Below are 22,757 nucleotides of genomic sequence, written 5' to 3'. Positions count from 1 at the left end.
ACAAAGCTGTCAGTCAAAACCAAGGATAGACATAGTACATGATGTAAGAATCCTCTATAAATATTATTGCTTTTGTCTCTTGTTTAAGACACAAAGATCAGTAAACTACTGTTCTACATTTTCTACTGGAACTGTCTGCCTCTATCACTTCAGTCTACAATACACCTGCATTTACCTAGGGTATGATATGAAACAGGGACAAAATTGGGGGGTGGCTTCCCCGTGTGGATATGCAGTTGTTTCAGGACCATGTGTTGAAAAGACTGCTCTTGCCAAGTATGATTCCTGTAACAACCCCATTTAACTCATCCAAAGAGCTTATGCACAAACAGATGGATCTTACAGGGTTACAATAGATTATCAAATTTAAATAGATAGTTACTTCAATTAGAGTTGTTCTTCCAAATGCAGTCTTATACTGGAACAAATCAACATAGCTCAGAGTACTTGGTATCTAGCTCTTGACCAGGCAGGTATGTTTTACTCTATATTAAATGTGCAAAGACAACTGAAAACATGAACAGCCAAACACAACTTCAGATTCTATCTTACTTTAGGACTAAGTCAGGTTTCTAGTCTTTGTCTTAATGCAGCACCCAAGGACTTCATTCATTTTTTAAAATTTTTATTGTAAAAAGGATGGAAACAATACAGAATTTCAAAAAATAGGCAATTAACACTAGTTAATACATTGCATATTATTATTTTAGAAGTAGTTGTTCATTCATTTTGAACATTCCACCAGACATACTAATTGAACTTCAAGAAAAAAAAGTAACAAGTATTGTAAATGCCCCTGAAGGAGGAAGATAAAAGATATCATTGAAAGTAACACATGTATTTAAATAAAGCAAAATGTATTATGGCAAAAGAAACATTGCCACTAATCCCCCTCAAAATATTCCCTCTCGCTTCAAACACATCATTCTTGCTACTTTCTGAAGCAGTTCTAGAGATTCTCTTTCATGAGTGCCTTTAGTTGCACAGTTGTGGCTGCCTTGGTGTACTGAATTGATTGAAAACAATTACCTTTCACAGTCATTTTCACTTTAAGGAAGAGCCAGAAATTACATAGTGCCAGATTCACTGTAACATTTTTACAAGCCTGTTTTCCACGGGATGGCACTCAACAGCATCATTTTCTGCATTTTTTATCACACTTTGCAAAGACACTCATGGAAGAGGACTTCTAGAATTGCTTTAGAAAGTGACAACAAAAATGGAGTTAGTATTCCAATTGAGGAGGAGTATTTTGAAGGTAATTAATGGCAATATGTCTTTTACTGCAATTTTTTAAACATTCACCATGTTTTTCCAATCACCCCTTCTAAGGCCTCCAAAATCCAGATGGTTATCAGGTTGGTAAAGTTTTCAGGGTACTAATATTTAAAGAAACTAATATTCCCAAGATATTTCGACATGAAAGATAAGTTGCTTCCCCTTGTGCTCCTACTAAATTATATTTTCTAGGCTTCTTTGTAGTTTGCAAGCAGTATACCCTATATTTGAATATGAAGCTCTGACTCACTTACTGCTTAACCCTTAGAGTTGCCTAAAGAAGTCACACATCTGAGCAACAGTGTAAGTTGTGGTGCTGCTCAGGCTTATGACTCAGAAGATTCAATGGTGTTCAGTGTAGTTCTGACCTGTGATAATGCTGTATTGGAGCTTTTCACAAGCCCAGGAGAGCTGGCAGATTTTAAATTAAAGTCATAATTTCTTTTGTAAATAATAATCCTTCTTTAAAAAAAATCTAACTGGGCTGGCAGTGTAGCTCAGTGGTAGAGCACTTCACAAGTGGTGGAGCACTGACATGCACAAGGACCTAAATTCAGTCCTCAGCACACATTAAAAAACAGATGAGATTATAACTTCTTAGTGGAGCTATGGGAACTCAGCTACATGTTGTGAACTGGGCATTATTTCACCCATAAGATCACAAAGTTGGGCAAATACAGATGACGTAGTACGTGCAACTTCAGGCATGAGCGGGTCCTGAAGGCGCCTGGTTGCTGCATGATTACATGGCTCAGATATGCACTACATCTACACCTCACAGCTTCCACTTCCCCTGACCACACCAGTGACTTCAGAAGGAGCACCCATAACTTGGTAACTGAGGAAGAAAGAATTCAGGCGTGGCCTATGGGTGATTCTCCAAAATATAGTCCAGCACTCTGACATGTACAGTCTGTGAATGACAGAAGTGAAGAGAAATCTCAGTGGGCAGAATCTCTTTAAGCAGTGCTCTTGATTATCTACTTATATAGATGGAAGACATCCAGAAACATAGATCTATAGTATTTATTTTATGGGCAGTAGCTACCAGCCACATGGTCAGAGATGTTAAAAGAACATAATCAGAAAACTGATAACAAGGAGATCTAAGACACAGATATATGAGTCCTCTCCAAACAAACACAAAATGCAAGGACATTTGTGTCTCATGTGATGTTTATCAAAGAACAATCAATGTAGAGAAAACCCTCGTTAATGAATCGATCAGATGGCTCGTCCTGTGGATGTCAGCCTCTCTCCCTAGCATCCCAGTGACTACTCACTACAAAGTAAATATGGTAGCAATGAAGCTATCACTAATTTGAACTTTTGACTATCACTATTGAGTATCTAATCTGCTAAAGACAGACTGAGCCAACATTATGGCATTTCCTGGAGCATACCAGCTCCTGGTGCCTGGTTAATTACATCGCACCAGCAACTTGCCCTTACTAAAACAGACACTTCTGAGGACATGAATCTTAAATTCCTTCCTATGACACTATTAACCATGATCTTAATAGGCATAGTATGCCTTATAACACTTCTGCAGAAGAAACTCATTTTACACAAAAGAAATGTAGCAATGGGACCATGAATATAAAATTCATAGGTCTTTCCATATACCAAATCATCCTGTCTGGCTTGAAAAAATAATACAATGGCCTACAAGATTCAGTAGGACAAGTGGGAGACAAGTCATTCAGCAATTGAGGCGCCATCATATAAGCCCCTCATATGATGCAGCACACACTGTGTTTTTTTGTTTGTTTGTTTTTTGGTATCTAGGATTGACTCACGACCTTGCGCTTGCTGGGCAGGTGCTTACCTCATTGAGCTAAACCCTCGCCCCAATGTAGCATACACTTGTAGCTAATAATCATCATATTTCTCCTACTACCAGCACATATAGGTCTAGAAATAAAGAATAAAATAGGACTCTTGCAAGCAGACAACTGATGGCAAAAAAAAGAGCATAACAGAAATGAGGCAGAGAAGGTTGGTTATAATCTCTAATATAGATGATATTAATATATATAATCTCTAATATAGGCCTTGATACACTAAATTTAAAAAAAAAAAACACACATGGAGTAGATCAGGAGGTAGGGTCCACCGAGATACTATTTATAGGAAATATAATTAACATGAAAAAGAGTATAGAGAAAACAATGCTTTATGTGACAGGGAATCAGAGAGTAATAGGGGCAACTAGACCAGTATTTGTGGATAGGTTGGAAAGACAGGCTTTAATAGGTAAAGGAATACAATTAGAGATCAAGTCCAGGAGAGAGAAGGTTTGGAACCACTTAGGTAAATAGCAGGTTCCCCTCCCCCCACCCCGCCCCAATTTAAAACCAAGGGTCTTGATGAGACCCAAAAATGCACAGTGTACCCTGGGGAAGAGAAAGAGGAGGTAGTCTTTAAAAAGATGGCAGAAGATGTTAATAGTGTATCAGGATTTAAAACCCACATTATTTGCACCATTCTGCTTAGATAGATTTTATTCTGTCCCAGTTTGTCTACTTGCATTAGATTTGAGGGCACAGACGGCTACTCCAAAAACATCAGGATATAGCACAGTAATCATCTTTAATTTCCTATTATCTTAATCTGGTGCCCTGTATGACTTACACTGTTTTATCATGACTGATCTTAGTTAAATCTGGTTTGATTGCTGTTTGGTATCAACAGATTTTATTCAAAACTGATACGACTGATAGTATCAAGTCTGAGAGTATGGGCAACTATACTGAAGATGACAAGACTCTACGACACACATTCTGGTTTGATAACTGCCGGTTTTTGAAGTTTTATACTATATACAAAGTTGTGTTCTTATTAATACTGTTATGTACTGATATATTCAATTATACTATATCTGATAATATAGCCAATTTTACTGAAGATAACAAGAGACAACACAGGAACTATGGTAGAACTCCTTGTACAATGGTCTTATCTCTTTTTTGTTTCATGTGTTTATAGGAATATGTTTTGTCTTGCTGTTTGTTTCTCCCTCTAATATAGAAAGGATAGAAATACATGTTAAGACTCATGCATGTGTAGAATCTATAAAGTTTATGAGAACTGATCTTATGACACAGGATGAAATGAACAGACACTCTGAAGAAAAAAGAGACACTAAAGTATTCTTTGTTCAGAGAGATATTAGACTGCTTGGGTTTGTTCAATCTCAACATAATTGAAGATATGGATAATTGCATGTACGTTTAAACGTATAGAATTGATAACCATATTTCTAAGTTTTTGCTGGATAATTGAACAGAACTGGCTGCAGTCTGTTTGAATCCCCACTTTATATGCTCCACTTTAGTATCTTGAACAACTATTTGTAAGAGGACAATCTGAAATTATCAACTAGTGGTTTCTGTTTTTTTCTTTGAAAGTATGTATTATTTCTACCCATTTTGTTTTGATTAGTCTTTAAATTTTTTTTAAAAAGACACTACAGTACCCAGTGCTGATCCGAGTGTCATGATGTGAAATCCAGCAATACTATTATTCTTTGTTCAGAATGATTTTAGCCTGCTTTAGTTTGTTTAATCTCAACATAATTGAAGATATGGATAACTGTATGCTTAAGTGTATAGGATTGAAAACCATATTACTAAGTTTTTGTTGGATAGTTAAACAGAACTGGTTGCAGTCTCGCCGCTGTTTAAATTCCCCCTTTATATGTTCCACTTTTGTATTTTGAACAACTATTTGTAAAAGGACAGTATGTAAACATGAACTAGTGATTTCTTACTGTTTATATTTTCTCTGAATGTATGTATTATTTCTACCCATTTTCTGTTTTGTCTTTCTTTAAATAAAATTTAAAGTAATTAAATAAAATAGAACTCATTCCTCTCAGTATTATACAATTGCTTTATCAGTTTTTACTCTTTTCCCAAAAATCTTGGATTATGTAGATTCAAAAGAACAGAACATCAATGGTTCAACTGTAACAGATGACAAGCTGAATGTCTAGCTACCATGGACTCACGATACTAAGCAGAGTTTCCTGTATGGACTGGGGTGACTGGCCTAAAGTATACCTGCGGTGAGGTCACAGTTCAGCGTTTGTGACCTTAATCATTGATCGATTTTTCTTTAGAACCCAATAACTGTTCAAAAGACCCCTGCAATTTTGTGGAAACCACAGATAATCTCTGCAGTTGTTTTGATGGGAGCTTTACAAGCAGCCAATCCAAGAGGGTTACTCAGTTCTTGCTTCGGATCGGCTGCTGCCCTGTAACCCATCACAGATAAATCAGCACTCCTACATCCTAACAGATCTCCATACTGCATTTGGCTATCTAGAGTGCTCTTAAAGCTCTAGAATCCTTCAGATGCTGTCAAAATGCACTGTATCTTTTAAAGCTTCTTGCAAGTATAAGTTCAAACTTTTAGCAGAAGTTTAAGATTCTCCACAAGGTTGATTTTTGTATAGTATTTTTATTAAATTATTACAGCACTGTTTACAGTATTTTATTGAAGTTAATTACCTAACTGCAGAGATATAGCATATTAAGGGATTTAGACTACAAAAACAGGTATGCATAGGCATTTCTGAAATGCCTATACCTGAAATTCATGGTTTTTCACAATTAACAAGCACTATAGGGATGTAACCCCTACAAGGTTCCCTGTAGACAGTTACAGGGGTACTGGGTTGCTATGTCAGGAACTCTCTGAGCCTCCTAAAACTCACATTTAATAGTATTAAGTTAAGCAACACAACTGCTAAGGACTCAGACTGAAGGATCTGAATACAGAAACCATATTATGAAAAGAATCTGAGAGCTGATGTGGTGGCCACAAACACAGAAAAATCAAATAAAAGTTGTAAATACAAATTACAGTTTCAAGACCAACAGTTATAAAAATAATTGTCAAAATAATGTTGTGAATTTGAGTGTTTTTTGTGTACTTCTGTACACAGTAACTTTCCATCCTTTTGTCTATTATATTATTTTTAAGTACTGCTGGTAGGGCTGAATATTACAGTTTAATCTTCAGGTTACAGAATATCAAAGAGGCATCGTGAAGAAACTAAAATAGTAAGAAGAATAACGATAACTGGTAAAATTTTGTTTCTCCGCTTTTAAGGTAAAATGTGAAACTGCTTTGTATGAAGGATAAATTTGCATAATACCGTTACTGTGGTGCAGAAATTTAAGTGTGTGCAGAAGGGTAGATGTAGGTGCTTAACAGGCAAAAAGAAGGGTGGCAGTGATTACCTGCTGAGGCTGTCCGCCTCTTCTGCCCCTTCACACACAATCCCCACCCTCCTACCCGTGCTGTTTTCCTGAAGTTGGTTCCTGAAGACTACATTTCCCAGGCAGACTTCTTTGCCAGCTCAATTCCTGTGAAATTTGTCAACCAGACACACTTTGGATGATGGAAAGTACGCCCAGATTCCAGCACCATGGTAGCTGTTGGCAGCTGCCACAGTGACAATTGGAGTGGAGTCATTGCAAACTTGAGCAGACCAGAGACAGAACCTATCACAGAGTTTAGCTCCAGTCCACACAGCACAGGAGCAGATGGAGCAGAGCTGCACCCTCTCCAGTAATGGAAGGGGAGGCTGCAGTTTCTGGACTCTGATGAATGTACCACCCTCCTCTTTCTCCCCTCCTCTAGCCTTCCATATATGTAACCAATGCTTGTTTTTATCTACTCTGAAGTACCTACATAGGTTTCTGATTTCCGGACTAGAATCTTAGTTAATTAACTATCCCTTGAACTCCTGTATTTTTTAGTTTTAGGATTTCTACTTGCTTCATTATTAGGTTTTGTTCAAATATGACATGCCACATTTATAGTTTCTGATTCCAGAGCCAAGCTTGGGTTTTATCTCCTTGAACATAATAGGTGTAACTTTCATGATCTATGTCTGATAGTGTCAGCATCTGGAGTCCCAGTGGGTCTATTTCTTCCGTTCAGTGTTTCTGTTGTCACTCGGTGTCTTGTTTCTTCACGAATTCAGTAGCTTCTGGTTGTTCGTTAGGACATTGAATTTTAAAATAATTCACAGATAATTTGAGACCTATGATGATCTGATCTTTCTCCAAAGATCTGAAGATCTGAGAGCTTTAGAATAATGAATCTCCTTAACCCTAGGTCTTTTTTCTGTACCTACCCAAAATCGTCAAAGCTTTGCTATATTCAAGGACAACTGCTTTATTCATAGGTTACCCCTACTCCTACAACACAGTCCTTCTGGAATCTCAGTCCTCAATCTCCCAACTCTGCTTTCCTCCGTGCCCCGAATTTCTACTCCTAGGAGGTCATGCTGACAAAAATTAACAGCCTTCAGCTAAGTCTTCCAGGTGTCTCATGCATGCTAGGGGAAAGTATGGAGAAGTGCTGAGTTTTACTTCTCTAGAGATTCCTCTCTCCTTCCAGATGAGGCCCAGCAATTCTATCTTCTTGACTTTGATACTTTTAAGAGTATGAGTATTTTGTTCTGCATTTTCTTCAATGAGAAACTGGTCTTCTCTGACAGAAGCTAAAATCTTAGTTACCTTTTCATCATCACCATAAGTAAAAAGGACAGCAGAAAACTTTAACACAAAAATAATAATGGGAACAAATGAAGATTCTTTTTCTCTACTCCTGAAACTAAAGAAATACCAAGAGATTCTCATAGCTTTTCTGGTATATAATTTTACATTTTCATTCCACCTAAAGCTCAAATTAAATTTATATAAACACAAATCCTGACAAGGTTTGGTTTTCCATTCTGATTTGTGAAAGATTGAGATATAAACATCAAAGAAAGTAATAAAAGCCAATACTTTTTTTTTACCTCATTGCCTAATTTTAGCAAACAAAAATACAATCAGATTGGAAAAGTTCATTATTAATATTCTATTTGATTTGAACCAAACTCTTTCTCCGAGGTAGTTAAACCTGAAAGTCAGTATCAGAATGCATGGAGCAGGAATGCCTAGTAACAGAAAGAGTCAAAGTAAAACAAAGGACCAGACATTCTGTTGTAATACAATTCAAACCTAACCTTTTACTATTGCTACTATTATAGGACTGATAGTGATAATGTTTAGTATTATTAAGATCCTTGAAGTCAAGTCAATATTCGCATCCAATTATGTTTATTTTAAATTTCCCTAAAATTACAGTAAATCAAATAAAAGGGTAATAATAACCAGCCCAAAATTTATATCCTATTTCCTCACTTATGCATTTAATTAGGGTTCCTTACCTTGCCCTGTGTACTCTCTCATATGTAATCTAACATTTGCTAGTTCTCCAGGAAAAAAAATCACCAACACCCTAGAATGAGATGAAATAAACTTAAAATCTCCCCTCATTAATACAACTCCATAAAATGACAAACAGGTAGCCATAATTTAATTAACTAAGGTGTCTACAAATAAGATAGTCAGACTGAACCATCATGGTTACAAAACAGCAATGTCAAAAAATACGATTCAGCACGCCATAATGTTCTCCTCACTCTTCTTGCACGAGTTATAACTTTAAAATGGCATCAGTGTACATTAAAGGTGACAGTGAGAGAGGACCCACTTGACCTTTCTTCCATGACTCCAACTCCGATTTCAGAAGCCCAGGTAGCTTCATGCACAAAAATATCCTTTCTCGGTCACAACTGGCTTCATGTTTTTTGAGTTTGTTTGTTTGTTTGTTTTTGTTTTTGTTTCATTTTGTTGAGACAGGCTCTTGCTCTGTAGTTCAGGCCTCAAACTGAGGCCTCTGTAGACTGGCCTCAAATTCCCAGCTATTCTCCTGTCTCAGCCTCTCAAGTGCTGCGATTACAGGCGTTTGCCACCATCTCCACTCAGCTCATAATATATTTTATCATCATCTGAAAGATTTCATAATAAAAAGCAGTGTCTCTAACTTCTATCAAGCCAAACCCATTTTGTGTGACTTTTCTCCCCTTATAAGACCAGAAATTAGACTTTTCAAATAAGAAGTTCAATTTAAATAGATTTTCTAGTCCTTTAGCTATCAAATATATGGAAATTCAAATAAAGCAATTATGTATCAGGATATATAGAACTTTGGTTTGTATTTAAACTAGTGATTTATGTAATTCCACAAAGAAATCAGTGTTACAGTTTTCTCAACAATCAACTTAAAACATTAGGCACAATAAGCTGAATGGGGAAAACTCATGATTAAATGCTTAACATGTAACTGTGGAAAAAAGTAAATATGGAAACAAATTTCTTTTTTTTAAAAAATCATTTAATTACAAAAAAACTCAGCCAGACAACTGCACTGTTCCAAACAAACAGTCTATATAAAAACAAGCCCTCATTTGGCAACATGTTTCTTTAAATCCGTGGTCCAAATAATGTGCCATCTATTGAACTTGGTCTTTCCTAGCAAACATTAGAATATATGGGTTCTTCACATGTTTAATACTCCATAAAATGGAAGGCATTTTTCCTGAAATTACAGTGATTTTGCTACAGGGAAACTTTTAAATTGCTCCCTTATGACTATTTTGATTACCCTCCTCCCAAAATCTAATGCAAAAACAACAAAACACACTGCTGTTTTACCAAAAGATTCTTGTCATTTTACCAACCCAAGAACAAATTCGGAGAAAAGCTTCTTAAGTCCTGCAGTTTCAAATTCCTTTTGTAACTCATCCAATGTTGAATACTCTTTGACTTCAAATGCCAGAAACCTGCATTATACAAGAGAAACTCATGAATATGCCTGGATTTGTCAGAGTATAATTATCAATTCAGTTGCTTTTCCATCTGCAATAGTACTAAATTATACCTTTTGTGTTCCGTCTGTACTTTTGTCTCAAACAGTACACTAATCATTTTCTCTTTGCATTTCTTTCCATTTGAGTCCACGTCTACTTTGGAGGTTTTCTGAAGAATCAGGTATTCCTAAATGACAAATTAGGTATTAAGTACATATCTTACTCTGAATTTCTAAGTCTCAGTTTAAAAGAGCCATAAACTTGAAGGTTTATTTTCATGCTAAAAAAGCACTCTCTTTCTGAACCATTCAGTAACAGAGTTATACAGTGGTTTTACATATATAGCAGAATAACGTCCTGGTAAATACAGGAATAAAAAGCAATATAATCAAACTAGTTTAAATCTAGACTGGCCTACTATCTCTGATTCTGGGCTGGTTATTTAAATCCTCTGTGCCTGAATTAACTTCCTCTGCAAAATAGTACTCATAACCAGATCCTACTCTAGGAGAAGCTGTGATGATTGAATGAAATAATACATGCCAAGCACATACAGGAGCACCTGACATGTAATGCTATCGCTCAGTGACAAGCACAAGGTGCTGCTGCTACTTCTGCTAACCCAGCAACTGTGAGGAGTCAGCAGGTACAGCACTCACCATCCCAAGCTGGCGGCATCTACAAACTCATCTGCACATTCTCCATCCTAGTAGACAATCTTATAAAAATTTAACAGAGAAATTCATATGACATTTTAAAGATAGCTTTTAAAAATTCTTAGAAATGTATCATTTCTCTGCATTAGCAGAGTTCTAGTAATATGTGAAAGTGCTTGTTAAGTAATTGATGATTCAATCTGAGTAACAATATTTACAAAACAGCTGCATTTATCCTAATATGCCTGAGCTGGCTGAAAGAAAAATTTGAGCCTTTAAGGTAAATATGAGCAAGAAAATTAATTTGTCTCATTTTTGTCAGCTAGTATTTTACTCAAATCAAAGTTTATAGATATACTACAAATTGCCTTAAACTATGTAGTTCCTTGATCAGGCCCCAATCCAGAATATATATTTAATTTGAAATATTATTTTATCTATCTACTTAGCCCAGCATGAATCTGGTTAACCAAATGCCAAAGGAATGCTGTAGTAAGAACTCATCTTGAAAAACACAGGTCATTATTCTACAAGTCTCTAAGATTATAGACTGCTCACACTGAATCTATTTTAAATAAATTCTACTGTAATGATTCCTGACCCCACCTATCAGCAATTATAAAACTGAAGTGATCTGTAACTCTTTTAAGATTTAAAATATAATAAGCAGTGTTCCTTGTCTGGTGGCATATAGGACAGGTTAGAAGCGTTTGGAGTAAGTATGTGAAAAATCTAAAGCAGATGATGGTTTTGAAAGCAGCTGCTGAGACCAGTCAGGTGGAAAGCGGAAGTTAGCTGGAGGTGACAGGCCGACAGTTCCAATGATTCTGCATCTCTAACACGAAATCTCAGTTATAACGGATGAGCTTCTCTTACCAGGTATTACAGGTACAAAATTAAAAGTGTCAGAATGTACTTTTAACTATCAGTAAGTTACAAATTTTAGACTTCCTAAAAATACACACTGTGCTATGCCTAATCATGGAAAGAAATTAATATGCACAAACATTTAGTGCACATTTACAAAGCTGAGCTTCATCGATAATTACAAAAACACCTTTTTACAAAAAAAAAAAAAAAACACGTATTTTTCTTTTTAATAACCTATCACTTTCATTAAGTGGCATGATTTTTAAAATATACCTATCCTTGAGCATTGCAAGCTTATAGCTGCAATTAGAAATTAGTCCTTCTTGGAAAAGAAAATGAAAATCCATTAATATGGTAATCGGGAAAGCAGAAACATCTTAATGATTAATCAATCCCATTGTCATAAACACACTTAAAGACACACTTTGTTAAGCATAAAATAATCAGATTCACAATGAACATTTAACTTGGCACCTTGATGCTGTCTCTGTCTCCTTGTAGTAAAATCAGTATTATTTTACCCAGGAACATCAGTCTTCCTGTAAGCCTTAAATCTGAAGTCCATTTCTCCACAGTTCTGATGTATTTTGTCCTTGCTCTCATGTGATCTAAATGCAAAAGAGTTAGCCACAATCCATCGTCCACAGCCGTGCTTATTGAAAAAGTACACTTCTCACAGCCACTCCCGGTCTCTGGTTGGTTGAGGACATGCCTGAGATTTTGCTGGATCCAGAGAACCAGCTCGTGAATCATGGGCTCCAGTAAAAGCTTCTCCGCTTCCTTAAGTAACTTCTCTTTCACAGTCATACACTGGCCTCTGGTCAAATGCTCCGAGTTAACTGAGATACCAGGCAGACACAAAGGGTAATTGACCGGTAAATGGAACACCAACTCCAAGGGTACATCCACATTCATAAGGCCTTCAGCTTTTGTGTGAATTCTGAACACGGTCCCATCTTTCTCTGAAAGGCATCCAAAAATAATCATTAGCTGCACATAATTCAATTTGAGTGGAATACTAATAAGTTAGAAATTTTCTTTCAAATGTCAATTTATTTCTCATGGAAAACTGTTATTATATGAAGAGCCAAGCAATACTAAGGCCACTCAATGCGTGTGTGTGGTGGGAGGAAATAATCCACACTCAAGACTGACCTGGCATTTACACTTACAATCACCTAATTTTATTAAGTCACCAAAAATGATTTTCATTACACTTTTTTCTAGCCACACTTAGTTGAGAAACTGGAAATCACTCATAACTCTTAGGAACTTTCAAGGGACACTACCACATGTGTATGGAAAATCAGTAACTAAAAAGTTATGTATTAGGTTCTGAAGGTCCCCGTGTGGTAAGCCACACTTGCATCTGGGGCTGCAGGGTGGTAGAGAAACTGGTGACTGTGTGTGACACTGGAACTGCCTGGACTTGCTCTCTCTTACTTTAAATGTACCACTGTCGGTGTAATGGGAAGTAGCAAGGTGAATTGAAATTGAGTGGACATCAGTTCAGCCTCTCCTGGCTCCAGGAAAAGGGGCGGGAGGCTCACAGGACACGAGATGAAATACTCTGCCCTCTTTCAGATTTGCTTGGCTTCACCCCTCTGATGTGTTCCACACCACTTCACCCCACTTTTCAACAAGTTGATAAAACATCAGGCTGATTCATTCTGCAGCGAGCAGAAGCACACAGATCAGAAGAGCAGAGAACAGAACTGAGTGCAAATGAATCTCTTTGAGGTGCACTGGCCTCTCTGCCTACTTCTTCGGCCATATGCCCTTGTTCTATCCTGCTTTACAAGGGAAGCAGTCAAAGCCTTCTCATTTTCATACCTGGACTGCTGCTTAACAGCCTCAACAACTGAAACCTGAATGCATCCCCACTTTAAAGAACCCAACAGAATATTAAAATCGCTTCCTAGCCATCTGACTCTATGTATATAAAAACCGTTGTTACAGATACTGACTCATACAAGACCAAGGACATCAGTTACAGAGATTTTCTTTAGACGCCAGTACCTTCAGTAAGGAGTTACTATTCTAGGACCCAACCCAGAATCACAGGCAACAACCATCCTAAAAACATTACTTATAATTTAAATTTGTATTACCTAAGTAAAATGTGTACTATATACAGATTTTCCAAACCTAAAAAGGTATATTCCTCTAAAGTCTATCACATTTTTTAAAACCATCCTCTTTCATTATCTTTTTAAGAATATACTTTATTGTTAAGGTAGACTCCTTATATGTCAGTTAGATTAATACATTTTTCTATGTGAAATGAGTATTATCAATGGACCTGCAAATAACATATGAACATTAGGCTGAATCAACTCTTCAGTTTTCATTGAGAGGATCCGCATTCACTCAAAGAAGTACAACTTTCAAACATTTTTTCATTCATTTCTCATTCAACAACCACACTGTTCAATCATACACTATTTAACATGTATGCACTGAATGCCTGCCATGGCCCAAGTACGACACCTGTACACATGTATACCTGTCTCCTAGGAGAATCGATGGTTAAGATATGGACCCTATCACATTAATGCAATCCAGTGCTTCAAGCAGGATAGCACAGATACATGCAAAGTCATCTTCCTGGACATATCTTCTATACCTAAAAATGTCTATTTAGAAGTATAAATATATACAAATACATATAATTCACATAAATGATGTGTGCGTGTCTTGGGAGATAATTCTCCATATTGTGGCATCGCTGAAGGTCTTCTGAACAAGGCCTTGAGAGTTTTGTTGTACACCTTCATATAACAGACAACTTTGGAGATTAGAGGGTTTCTCTCCCTGGCTCACAAGGCAGATATTTTTCCAGACCACCTTAACAAAAGAACACATTTCTTCAGGAAAGAGGTTGCCTAGAATTGCCAATAACTCCTTTATAAGAGTGGAGGATTTCCTTCCATTTAATTTAAATTTACTTCTAATTGATACATATGGGATACTATGATATTCTGATACATGTACACAATATTATGAAATGTTTAAGTCAGGGTGAACAGATTAAAGGGCTCCTAAATTCAGTGCTGCCCAGCTGCGACAAAGCTCCACTGTGTGCACGTGCCCAGTTGGCCCTATCTCCCTACTACCCACGGAACAGGGGACAAAGAAAACCAGTGGGATCACAATGCTCATGCCACCTGCTGTGCAGTGAGCCAGGCTGTCTGACTCTACATGGTTCTTATCTCCTTCAGGCTGAATCTATGGAACTGCATGGCGACCCAAGGACTGTGCTTAGGAACTGCCTAACCACTTAACAACACACATTTTTTTTTTTACCACGTTCCTCTCTCCTCCTCTCTACTTTCTGTGTCCTTCTCTCTACCACAGGAAACCCTACTGTCTAAGGCACTGCTACACCTGTCACCTCTTGTGCCTGTATTTTCCAACCCTGTCACTGTTTCCTGCTTCAAGAAAAAAAATCCAAAGCAACTAATTTCACTAAGCCATAAGACTATCTTTCTATCCCTTCATCCTCAATCTTTGTAAAATATAATTTTCAACATCTGCATCTATTTTCCCATAAGCCAGTCTCTCCACAGCTTCTTGCATTGTGGCTTCTAACATCACTTGTTTCTAAAGCTTCATTCTCAAATGTTCCCAAAGACCTCCTAATTGCTGCTTGCAGGAAAGTGGTAACACTTTCCTCCCAGCAGGCCTAGGTTGCTGAAACCCTGCACATTTTCAAGAAGGACCTGTCTTTCAGACTGACCCATTGCTAGCTCCATAGAGATGAGCTCTGAATCCTTCTAATTTCTGCCTGCTAAGAGCGTTTTTTGCAGGCCCCCAGCCTTGGGTCACACAATCCCAGTTTGATTAAATAGTTTATGCCAACTATGCAATTTATGGTGACTCTTTCTAATGTTAGAGGCTGAACTCTAAGTAGCTGGAGTCAGTCATGCAAGTGCTGCATTCAGCCCACATGGCTGAGCCCCAATAAAAAAAATACGGGCATCAAGGCTTAAGTTAGCACACTTGCTGGGAACATTTCTCACATACTGTCACCCATTATTGCTTTGAGAATTCATCATGTCTGCATGACTCCACTGGAAGAGGATACTTGGATGGCTGCTCCTGGTTTCTCATGGACTTCACTCCCATAATTGAGCCTTTTCTTTCCTGATTTTAGTCCCTATCATTTCACCAGACCAAAATGAAACCCGGAGTGCAACAGTTTTTCTGAGTCTAAGGGTATTTTGGTGACCTTGACACAGCCACAATCAATGACCTTTGCTGTGACCTATGCTTCTACAACATCTGAACCTCTTAAACCAATCTCCTAAAAATCTCTCTTCTCTTAGTACTTTGCCTGTATCTCTGCCCCTCCCTTCACTACTTTGTCTTCTTTTCCTAAATCACTAAATGCACAGGCATTCTGCAAGAGCACAATGCTATGAACCACCATTTTGCTCCAGGTACCCAGACTTGAAATCTTAAGACCAACTTTAGCTCTTTCTTTTTCCCTCTTTGCTTTATACTTAACATTCAGTGATAAAACTCTGACAAGAATTCTATGGAACTTTTTTCCATTCACACTATTGCCCCCTAATTCAGATTTCTCACTTCTGTAGTAGTGTCCTTTGTACTGCCAGCCTCTTTCAAACTCTTACACAAAGCCAGCCTACCATCTCAACCTCAGTCACCAACTTCCTCTCCAGCGCTTCCTCTGACCCAAGCACTCAGGATTGAACCAGGGCCTTTGTACTAACCTGTGTCACTAACCTTCCCTTCCTTCCTTCCTTCCTTTCCTTTCTCCTCCTCTTCCTTTCTCTCTGTCTCTTTCTCTCCTTCCTTTCTTCTTACCTTCTTTCCCTTTTTTGAGACTAGGCTCCTCTTTACAACCTTCCTGCCTGAGCCTCCTAGTGTGCTGGGGTTACAGGCATGCACCACCACATCCAGCTTTAAGTAATCCACTTTATGTTATATCCTGAATACAACCCCATTTCTAGGTCTTCCTCTTGCTTTCCTATGGTCTAAAAAGGCCTTAACTTTCCATCTACCAGCACTGTGTCAATATCCACAGCACCTCTCTAGCACTTATTTTACAATGTCCATGGTATTTTGAACTTGTTACCATATTTTCAGACCCTGAATGTGTGGTTAAATCAACATTTGCTCTACCATTGAAATATCTCAACTTTGTTTTAAAAACCAAACAGGAAGCATGGAAAATGTCTTCGTTACTTTCACATTGCTGGGACACAATATTTAACACCCATAAGTTAAAGCAGCAGAGGTTAGTCTGGCTCACGGTCTGTTGAGGTTTCAGTGCATAGTGAGCTGGGTCCAACACGGCAGCATGGCAGATGAGTACGGCGGGGAGAAACAGCTCAAGACAGAGCAGCAGGAAGCAGAGAGAGATAAGGGAGGAGGGAAGGAGATGGACACTTTCAGGCCATGTCCCAGTGACCAGTCCTCCTACCAGGCTTTACCTCCCAACATTATAGCCAGCCATAAACACATCAGTGCAGCAATCCAGTGAAGAGTACCGCTTCCATGACTCCATCACCTCCCAAAAGGCCTCTCTACGCATCTGAGGCTTTGGCGGTACATCAAGATATAAAATAGAATAAAGAGGGGATACAAGAAACTCAAATCTTGTACAGTTTATACAATTAAGCTAGTAGCTTGTAATCATGCTCACAAGTTCAGAAGTCCTTGGAACTGGTCTGGTAAGCTGATTACCAGACACAAAAATGTGTACATCCCTTTCCCCGGAACTTGTCAGTATGTCCGCTTACATGGCAAAACACCTCTGTAAACATGATTATATTAAGGATTTTAAGATGACAAAATCACTCTGAATTGTCCAGGTGACTTTAAATGTAATTACAAGTGTCCTTTTAACAGAGTGGCAGAGGAGATTTTACCGCCAAAGGAAGTCAGGCAGGCGCAGACACAAGATGCTACGCAGAAGGATTTGGAGTTGAAGGAAGGGCTGCGAGCCAAGGAAAACAGGAATTATGGTTCTAAAAGCCGAAAGAGGCAGGGCCCAGCCATAAGATCCTTACCAACTCTCACAGCTCTCTTTGTAGTTTTCTGGTCCTAGTAAACAAAGAGAATGTGGGTGCAATGGAGGAAAACCCTGACTTTCAACTTAGGAGTGTGAAACTACTATTTATAACACACATTCAGAAGAAAAACTACTCTGATTCTTTTAAGAATTGGAAAGGATTAACAGTTTTCCCAATTGGTCTTCCTGTCAAATCCCTGCCAACACATACAGCCTGTAGCTAAACTATACAAAATGATGCTCTCTAAGAAAATGAAAAGCCCAGTAACATTCCAGTCTGCTGATATTTAATATGGTGATAAAATTACACAACCTTTTAAAAACTCATTTTCTCCCTAAAACTCTATAATATGTACCTTACCCTTTTCATTTCTCATCTGCCTTAATTTATTCAAGCAATTAAGCCGGCTCTGTTTTGCCCCAGAATTTTTTCTGTGTCACATGCACTGTAAGTCTAATTTCTTTCTTGTTTTCTCTTTCCCTCCAATAAAAAAGAAAACAAAGTTGTCCCTAACTGCTTCAAAGTTATTAACAGCTTAGAAATAGAGTGGTTAACAGACAAACCATTGTGCTCCATCTCTAATGCTAATCTCCATTCTATCCTTGCCCCACAAAACTGTTATGAACACAAATTCATCATTCTCAATAAACACCTATGTTTTACAGAATGTATGCTTGCACTGGTAAATTAAACTTTTCTTACCTGCCAAGGTTATGTATTTTCATCCACTTAAAGACCTTACCAAAAACACAGGTCTGCCCTTCAGGTCCTGCCCAAATATATTTATTTGCTACTTGTCTTTTATGTCACTCTGTCTTATAATAAAAATATCCATTTCATAACTAAAAAAAAATTATATTTCAAACCTTATCTTTCCTTACAAACACATGAAAGAAAGCATGTTCCTAAACATTCACTAGATGACAAAAATTCAAACTGGAGAAAATGAACTGCACCCTTTCTATAGGTTCTATTTCTTAGTTTACAAAGCACAATAAAGGTTGAGAAATACGGTCCAATCACAGAAGACACTGGAAAAAAGTGAACAACATTTAAGAGAATGAGTTCTTTAAGGATTCATTTAGAGCCCAATAAGAAACCATTTACGTATCACACACAGCTAAGTATAACTTAACATGTTAAGTTCCTTACACTTGTTTACTAGGGAATATTTTGTTTGTTGGCTTGTCAATTTTTAGAGCTCCTCCTAATAAAACTGAAGAAAACCACAAAGGTTTTTTCTCTTACTCCCAGGTCGTATGTCACAGCATGAATTCACAAAAACTTTGCTCTATGCTTCGGCTAGATTTTTACATTTTTTAAACATATGTTACAAAATAAAGAAAAAAAGCTAAAAAGAAAAAAAGACAAAAGTGGCTGTTTCACCCTTTAAAAGTGGTGTTGCAGGCTGAATCAGATTTATAAAGATGCACTCAGTTCTGACAACCATCAGGGAAGAGCTGAGCATATTTACAGGGCTCAATGTGTGACAGTCATGATTCATTTTGCAAAAGAGTCCAATCCAATCTGAACATTATCATCAATAAAATATACAAATGCACTCTATGCAAACACTCTAGGTGACAGTGCTGTGATAAGCCTCTCATTTTACACCTTTTTGATCTGAGATAACTTCCAAAAATGCAACTCTTTACATATACCGAGCACCACCTATAGTAATATAATCGCTATCAACCATCAAGAAAATAAAGATATATAACAATACCAACTTCACCTGCCTCACTGGTACACACACACACAACACACAATGCACATTCCCCTTCAGGATTGGTCTGCATACAGACTGGGTCTCATCCATGTTCTCTGACTGCTTGTGAGTGAGCTCTTTCTGGACAAATGTTTCTTTGCTGTGAACTGTTTCCAGGATACAGCAGGCCCATCACCAACAAAGAACATGGTGCAGTGTAAAGGTCCATACATGTTGGAGCCTTGCAGTTATTTATCCAGCCTAAGCATCAGTTACCTTCCCTGCAAAATAAAGTGAAGAGTACCTCTTAGCAAGTTAAGATACATACAAAGTTTTACCAAGACCACATTAAGCCTGGCATCTGGGCTGAACATACTACACGGAGATGAACAGACTATCTCTGATTTGGTCTAGCCACAGCCTGCTCTCAAACTACCCCTAAGAGACTGTTATACTCGAAGCCTCTTACCACAAGCTTACCAGAACTATGGCAGAGGACAAAATGTAGATAAATCCCCTAAGTTTCTTAGCATAAATCAGTCCCACTAAGCCAAATCATATTATTCAGCCTTTTCGACCTTAGAGTCTTATGTAATAGCTGACCCTAGGGTTAGCAGCTAAGTGCTCCTGGACTGCCTTCTTAACAGAACCATAAGCCCTGTGTGGTGGTCCAGATTCCATCCGCAACAAGGAGCTTATTTGGGGGAAGCCAAGAAGGAGCCAATGGGCTTCACAGTGCTATATCCTGGAGTCCAGACTGAAGTAACACTGGCAGTGGCAGCCAGCAGCCTGCTGCATGTTCACTGGGGCCTGATACAGAAGTCTTTACCTAACCCTTAATTCCCAGCTGTGAGCATCAAACATCCCTATTTCAATCACTGAACTGTTCTCCTCTCCAATGAACCTTTCAGCAACAAAATGTCCTAAGTTGTTACACTGAATTCTTTTATAATTCAATTACTTACTGATGTCAGAACATTGAATTAAATTAATTAGGAGGCATGGCTTGAAAGTCATGCTCAATTTAACAGCAGATAAAGGGTCCACAGTGTTCTCAATATTAAGAAACTGCTCTCTTCCTTTCAGCCCTTCCTTCTTTTGGGTTTTCTCTGATCCACCAGCAGTCTTTAATGCTTAAGTAGGCACTCTTAGCCCAGACCACTACCATCTCTTTAAGGTGTGACGGGACAGCACAAGTTCATTTTTTCCAAATACCTGCAACTGAGCCATAATAAAAGAATTTAAGAAAAGTAATGAGATCTTCAAATAGCTGCCTCAGACAGAATTACCAACAAAGACAGCAGTCGAAACAGAAAAGAGAAATAAAGAACAGGAATACTACTCAATCAGGGTGACGAGACCACACTAAAAGGGTTCCTGCATAAGCATTTTAAGGAGTTATTTCCAAAAGTACAAAACAGGATTAGGCACTAAAGAAAGCAAACCCAGTACTCTAACAGATTCAGAGTGCTTAGGGCAGAACAGTCGTTAAGGAAGGTGTGTAGTGAATGCAAAAAGGAATAAATGAAAGGTGCCAACTCCCATTCTGTGAGCCAGTAACTCGCCACATGAAGACTGTAAACTTACTTACTCCTAGGTGGCTTTTGCCACCTTTCCAGCACATCTTACACTGTAACAGTCCCAAATTTCATTAGGAGTTACACTGTAATATTAGGGTAAATCCTCTGGCCCCCAAAATGTACCAAATATATTTCAAAGAAGTGCAAATTAAGAATTTTCTGCATTGTTGCACGTTCTCCTAAATGGCAGTTTTGTTTTTATAGAAACCAAGGCAGAACCAGTTTCAGATATTATCTAAAAAGTAGTCAAGGGAAGGTGGGAAGGAATCAAGGAAGGAGGAAGGAAAGCTGGTAGCAAGCCAGCTGTCCAGACTGTGAGCTCCCAAAGAAAACAGGGCCCTGTGGAAGCTTCCAGATAACAGGGAATCAGCACATGAGGGATAAATGATCAACGCACTCCTCAAACCTGCAATCCACAACCACCTTTCAGTACCCAAATAAAAGGATGAGAAAGGCGGTCAGTTTGGAAGTGTAACTGAGATATGGTTAGGGCTGAACATTTCCTACCACGTGCGGGGCCCAGGAGCCTGCAAAGCGCAGACAGGGTCCCTGCCCCGGTGAGACGGAAGGCAGGCAGACGCCAGGCAGGGCTAGCCCCGGTGAGCGTGTCCAGGGACTTCAGCGCGGAGCTCGGGAAGGGCAGGGAGCAAGTCGGGGGCGGGGCTCGGCAAGGGCGCTCAGAGCAGAGGTCGGGAAGGCCGGGCGGCCCCAGGAGAGCCAGCGGCTCCGGGCGAGGACGCGGCCGGTGCGGGCCAGGTGGAGCAGGGCGCCCCGCGCCACTCGGGTGCCGTTTTAGGGGTCTCCTCGCACCCCTGCCTGCCCCGACACGCCGCACCCCGCAGGGCCACCCGGGCTCCCGCCGCGGGCCCAGCCCCGTCGTGCGCATCGGGGCGCCGCGGAGGAACCTCGGAGGCTCACGGCCTGCGGACGGCCGCAGGGCACACGTCCCTCCGCCGCGGGGTCAGTCACCTGAGCGGCTCAGCACCTCCCACTCGCGGGGCCCGCAGAAAATCGCGGCCAGAGCCGAGAGCTCCTCCTGTACGGGCTCCGCCATGTCCGCACGGCCCCGCGGGCTCGGCGCCTCCGCTTCCGCCGCCACCTCTGCGGCTCGGGGCAGTGCGGCCCCGCGGCCACCAGGGGGCGCCCGCGCTCGCGCAGCTGGGCGGGAGGGGCGGTGGAGTTCTGCCTGGCAGCGCCTGCTGCTTGACTCCCAGCGGGACTTAACCTCTTCCTTCAGGACTCATGGAAGGTTAAAGGCCTTCACGCGGGACTCTTCCGCCCCCCACGGTTGCCCTGCCCACCTTCTGCTTTCATAGGCTGAGGATCGCCTTCCCGCAAAGCCCCAAGTCCCGCGACTTTAACCCCAGGCTCTGAACTCGCCAGTCCTTGTGCATACTTAGCCTTGGACTACTGGGTTGCTAGTGGTTAGGGGGCTAAACAAACTTGGAAATCAGGAAGAAAAAAATAAGGAGACCAGGAGACCAAGAATCTTTGGCTCCCCCATGAGGAAGACACCGCAGTGAACAAAACAGGCAAAAATCTTCACCTCGTGGAGCTTAGTGACCAGGTTTGGGAGTCTTGGAAGGAGCCCCAGGCTGGTAGCAACTTCCCTAAGCTGCACTGGCTCAGGCACCCTGGACAAGGTGTGGATTCTGAGGCCTCCTACACAACTGTGACTCCTGAAACTTAATGATGAAATAGTCATCCTTGAATTCTACAGGTGACATAGTCATGACATAGTCAGAAACCACTACAGGAACAAAGAACAAAACTTAACTCCTGGGCCCTTCACCTGCTGCACATCAAAAGCATGATTTGTGTTTTTTCCTGAGGCAATTAGGGACTTAAAAGAGGCTTTTGTTGAGTCCATATTCCTCAGTTAGGCTTACAAATATCCCACAGTTA

General features: G+C 39.5%; 1 protein-coding gene across 3 annotated transcripts; it reads right to left on the bottom strand.

The window, feature by feature from the left end:
• Positions 1-8,385: 8,385 nt before the first annotated feature.
• On the bottom strand, positions 8,386-21,990 carry Rwdd3 (RWD domain containing 3). 3 transcript variants are annotated; one of them, XM_023561313.2, is made up of 4 exons: positions 21,822-21,990; positions 11,998-12,485; positions 10,069-10,184; positions 8,386-9,970 (listed from the first exon to the last, which is right to left on the bottom strand). In XM_023561313.2, exons 1-4 carry the CDS (start codon positions 21,904-21,906, stop codon positions 9,856-9,858), a joined length of 804 nt encoding a protein of 267 aa, XP_023417081.1. In that variant the 5' UTR covers positions 21,907-21,990; the 3' UTR covers positions 8,386-9,855. The 3 variants fall into 3 exon arrangements, with proteins under 3 accessions (XP_023417081.1, XP_023417080.1, XP_005007879.1); XM_023561312.2 differs by lacking the exon at positions 21,822-21,990 and adding an exon at positions 21,360-21,814; XM_005007822.4 differs by lacking the exon at positions 8,386-9,970 and having other exon boundaries at positions 10,070-10,184; positions 12,045-12,485.
• Between the last annotated feature and the right edge of the window lie 767 nt (positions 21,991-22,757).

This window comes from Cavia porcellus, unplaced genomic scaffold (genome assembly GCF_034190915.1).
Source record: "Cavia porcellus strain 051 isolate PalLab524CR breed Dunkin Hartley unplaced genomic scaffold, mCavPor4.1 scaffold_1, whole genome shotgun sequence".
NCBI classification, from domain to species: Eukaryota; Metazoa; Chordata; class Mammalia; order Rodentia; family Caviidae; genus Cavia; species Cavia porcellus.
This window is presented reverse-complemented; position numbering and strand designations above follow the sequence as displayed.